This window comes from Tupaia chinensis, unplaced genomic scaffold (genome assembly GCF_000334495.1).
Source record: "Tupaia chinensis unplaced genomic scaffold, TupChi_1.0 Scaffold000168_1, whole genome shotgun sequence".
In the NCBI taxonomy this organism is placed as follows: domain Eukaryota; kingdom Metazoa; phylum Chordata; class Mammalia; order Scandentia; family Tupaiidae; genus Tupaia; species Tupaia belangeri.
Genome location: NW_006159643.1, coordinates 1,451,477 through 1,455,653, shown reverse-complemented (window position 1 = coordinate 1,455,653; position 4,177 = coordinate 1,451,477). Strand labels below are relative to the sequence as shown.

The following is a 4,177-nucleotide window of genomic DNA, read 5'->3' as shown; positions in this document are numbered from 1 at the left end:
GTGTGCGTGTGTGCCCAAGATCCCGAGAGGAGAATGGAGGAGAAGGGATTGCGGCGTGACCATCCCCCCTAGGGGGTGATTTCTCGCTTTCTGTCTCTATGTCTCTCTCTCTGTCTGTCTGGCGAGCGCACGCGCCCTATAGCGAAAACCTCTCCAAAAAAAAAAAAATTACTAAACTTAGCATTATAAAAATATAAGAAATGCATAACGTTTTGGATTCCCTACCCTGTAAGTATCTATCGTGAATGATTATGATGTGTTTAGAAAACACATAGCAAACTATTAATACTTCATGATTTAAGTGTTGAAATAGCACTCATGGCTTAAAACAAGACTGTTTTACTGTTACAGTAATTTGATTTGGTTTTAGGAATTCTTTAATATTTGGATTTTTTTCCAAAGCAAACCTAAAAATTGAGTATTTTCCCTAACAATTAAGAATTGTTGGTATCAGTAGGTGGTATGGTGGTTAAAGCATTGGACTCCCACATGGCTGATCACAGTTTGAGTCCCAGCCCTGCCAGGACTTTTCCCCTCTCTCTTCCTCCTCTCTGCATTTTTCTAGGTCTCCCTCTGGTGAGTGCACATACCCTATAGTAAATTAAAAAGTAATAAGAATAAAAAGTTAAATAAATAATTATTTTTAAAAAGTGTTCACCATAGACCAAATCATCAATATCACTTGCTTCTTTACCAGCATTTAAAAATGCATTGTTTGTGCTTCATTCTTTTATTTTGCACTGGCAGCAGATGGCTTTAGGGAGAAACTGCGAAGTCAGGCCTTGTGGAACTTACATAGCATCTTCCTCTCTGTGTGTGACCACAAATAAAGATATCCTTCAACTTAGATAACCGAAAAACATGGGGCCATGAAGTTCATTCTATCATTCAACGCCATGTTGAGGGTGTTGTCTCTCTGGCTTTCTGTCTCTCTCACTCATTTAAGGAATAAATAAACATGCTTTCAAAATAAAATAAACCACCATGAGAATGACCTTAGAGTCACAAAAATTGTGCTCAGTCAAGAATCAAGAACTGAAAGTCTTAAGCCAAGACTTACTTAGTTTAAATTTCTTTTTGTCTTTATTTTCCAGACACTGCAAATGGATGTAAACAAGCTGAATATAACCCTGCTTCGGATATTTCGCCAAGGAGTGGCTGCAGCTTTAGGACTCTTACCCCAGCAAGTTCACATCAATCGCCTCATTGTAAGATGCCTGCACTTCACGTTCCCAGTATTCAAGCTGTATTTTATTACTTTGTAGCTCATGCTATATTCCTGTGGCTCATGAGCCAAGTCTGGTATAAAATCTGTTTTTTGTTTGTTTGCTGTTGGGTATGTGTGGCTTGCTGGAGAGAGACACAGAGAGAAAAGGTGAGAAATCACCCCCCAGTGGCAATGGCCATACTGCAATCCCTTCTCTTCCATCCTCCTTTTGGGATTTGGGACACACACACACACACACACACACACACACACCTGGAGTATTTTTCAAGTTGCCCAGTCAGAACTTGAACCATACAGCCAGCAAAGTGGTATCCAGCTGTCTTAACCATCACAACTTCTGCTGGTCCACTACTTGTTTTTATAAATAAAGTTTTATTGGAACAGCCCGCATTTATTCATTTACGTATTACCTATGGCTGCTTTCATGCTTCAGTGGCAGAGCTGAGTAGTTGGAACAAATTGTTTGGCCCCTGTAGCCTAAAAACTATGAGGTCATTTGCAAAAAAAAAAAAAAATCTCTCAACCCTGTCATATTTAAGGCTATCTACTCTGGCAAGGAGCCTCAAATACTTGCCTTAACAACCTAACAATTCGCAAAATATTCTCCATAAGACTGAAAACTTCTTCATCAGATAAGGCATTGTTTCTAGACAGTATCTATTAAACTCCTTCCGTAGAAAGATGGACATCGAATGAACAAAGCAGAGGATTTTAAATAGAGGAGAACCAATGCTTATGGATAGCAGTCCAAATGGAATGAAAGAATTGCTAGTCAAGAAAATTTTTTTTAAAAAAAATCTTGTTTGGGAATCAGAGGTGGCATGATGGAAACCCAAAGGATATGTCATATAGAGCCCTCTCTAGACCTATCTCTCAATCACCTACACCCATTCTTCCTCTGCTCCTCCTTTCTTCAGTGCTTGGGAGCCTGAATGTCATCCCACTATATGGTCCCATCTATATTTGAAGGTGGGAATGAGCAAGGATCCAAGAAGCCAAATTTAAATCACATGAGGTTTTGTTTAGTTTTGTTGTTTTGTGAAAATCTAGTCACTGAAGGTAAAAGGGACTTTGGATCCTCATATAGTTTTCAAATTCTTCTTAATTCCCACTGTGATGGGAGCCCAAGGACAACATGTTCTCCCTGACTTCAACTACTGTGTTCCTGCTTGCACTCAGCTTTCTCCTGCAACAACATCTGCATGCACCGCTATGAAAAGAATTTGCTTCTTGTTCTGATTTTGGGTTTATGTTTCTTTTCATTCTTCTCTGTGTGAAGGGTGAGTTTTTTCTTTCCCCATAAATATTTCTATTCTGTAAGTCAACAATTTTCGAAGACTAAATAAGCTTTCAAAGAGTTTTAGCACAGAACCACAGAAGAGGAAATGCAGCATCTCCTCAGATCCTGAAAGAGTGAAGTAGGTTGTTCATATCCAGGCCATACCTTGCATAGGTGAGAAGATTTAGGTTTTATAGATGGCTTGAATCTAGGCCTTGATTTTTTTATACATGCTTATATATACATTTTGCATATAGACTTAATGAACATAAAAGGGATAAAAGAGTGACTTTCCACACTCAAGAACGGATATACATATTCTTGGAGAATGTTAGTAGCATTGCTAAAAAATAGTTATCATAATAGATAAAGTTACAATACCTGAAGCAACATAGTGTGATGATTAAGGGCATGTGCACTGGAGACAAATGGAAAGAAACAAACTAACTTTCCAGGGAGGCCACATCCCTCTTGTGTGACTGTGGGCAAGTCACTTATATTCTTTCATTTATAAAAGAGATGGCCAGAATACATATCTCTTGAGGGTTTTTGTGTATTAAATAACAGATTTCAAGGACACTGGAGCTTGACAGGCATAAAACAAGTATTCTATTTCTACTACTGTTGTTATTAGGGCATAAACTATTTAAATTATTATAAACAATTTAATCAGTGGGAACCAGCAGTTAGCGTAATGGCTATGTTGCTGGACTCCCACGTAGTTGACCGCGGTTCGTGTCCCGGACCTGGTGGCTTAAAACTCACGCCGGGCGCGTGTGCGTGCATGCCCAAGATCCCGAGAGGAGAATGGAGGAGAAGGGATTGCGGCGTGACCATCCCCCCTGGGGGGTGATTTCTCGCTTTCTGTCTCTATGTCTCTCTCTGTCTGTCTGGCGAGTGCACGCACCCTATAGTGAAAATCTCTCCAAAAAAAAAAAAAAACAATTTAATCATTGTTTTCTATAAACAAACAAAAAAATTTAGCTGGGTTGCTAGAAGTACATCAATGGTTCCTTTTATACCTGGCTGAAACTCTGATAAACTGCATTTAAAGAATGTTTCTAGCATGAAAGAATCCAAGTGCTAAAAAGAAGACTAACAATAGTTTTCTTCTATAAGTGCATTGCACGAGCTGTTAGAGAGAATATTATCAATGGCACCTCACTTTTGTCTGGAGTTGGCTTTTATTTATTTATTTATTTATTTTTATTATCATCATAATCTTCTTTATATTACATTGGATTACATATAACTTTACAGTGTATTACATTGCTTTTTCAAAAGGGAATGCCATGCATGTCAGTCAATACAGAGACATTAATTTCCCCTCTTCAACATTCAATATCTTTTCTATGTTTCCCTAATCATCATTATTATTATTCTAATTATTTTTTAAAACAGTCAATTGCTATTTCTCATTTTGCTTGTAAAAAGACTTTGCCCATCATGAAATGCTTCTCAGAACAATCCAGTTGAGAATACTATATATGTCATCACCAACAGGTAATAAGCCATATCTGTTTCTCACTAACGTCCTGCCTCTTTTCTGTTCACTTTCTATCTTTCTCTATCCTCTTCTCTTCACTTCCCCATTCCGCACTGTCCTATTCTCATTAAGTACCTTCACTGCTTTTATGTCCTCCAATTTTTTGCTCTCTACCATAGAGTGC

At 38.2% G+C, this 4,177-nt stretch overlaps 1 protein-coding gene across 1 annotated transcript in view; it reads left to right on the top strand.

Annotated features, from left to right (window-relative positions):
- Positions 1 to 4,177, top strand: part of PTPRR (protein tyrosine phosphatase receptor type R) — a 246,256-nt gene that overhangs the window by 114,895 nt on the left and 127,184 nt on the right. The window contains exon 2 of the mRNA XM_027770931.1: positions 1,095 to 1,208. Within this exon, the coding sequence (XP_027626732.1) occupies positions 1,095 to 1,208 (114 nt within the window). The remainder of the gene's footprint in view (positions 1 to 1,094; positions 1,209 to 4,177) is intronic.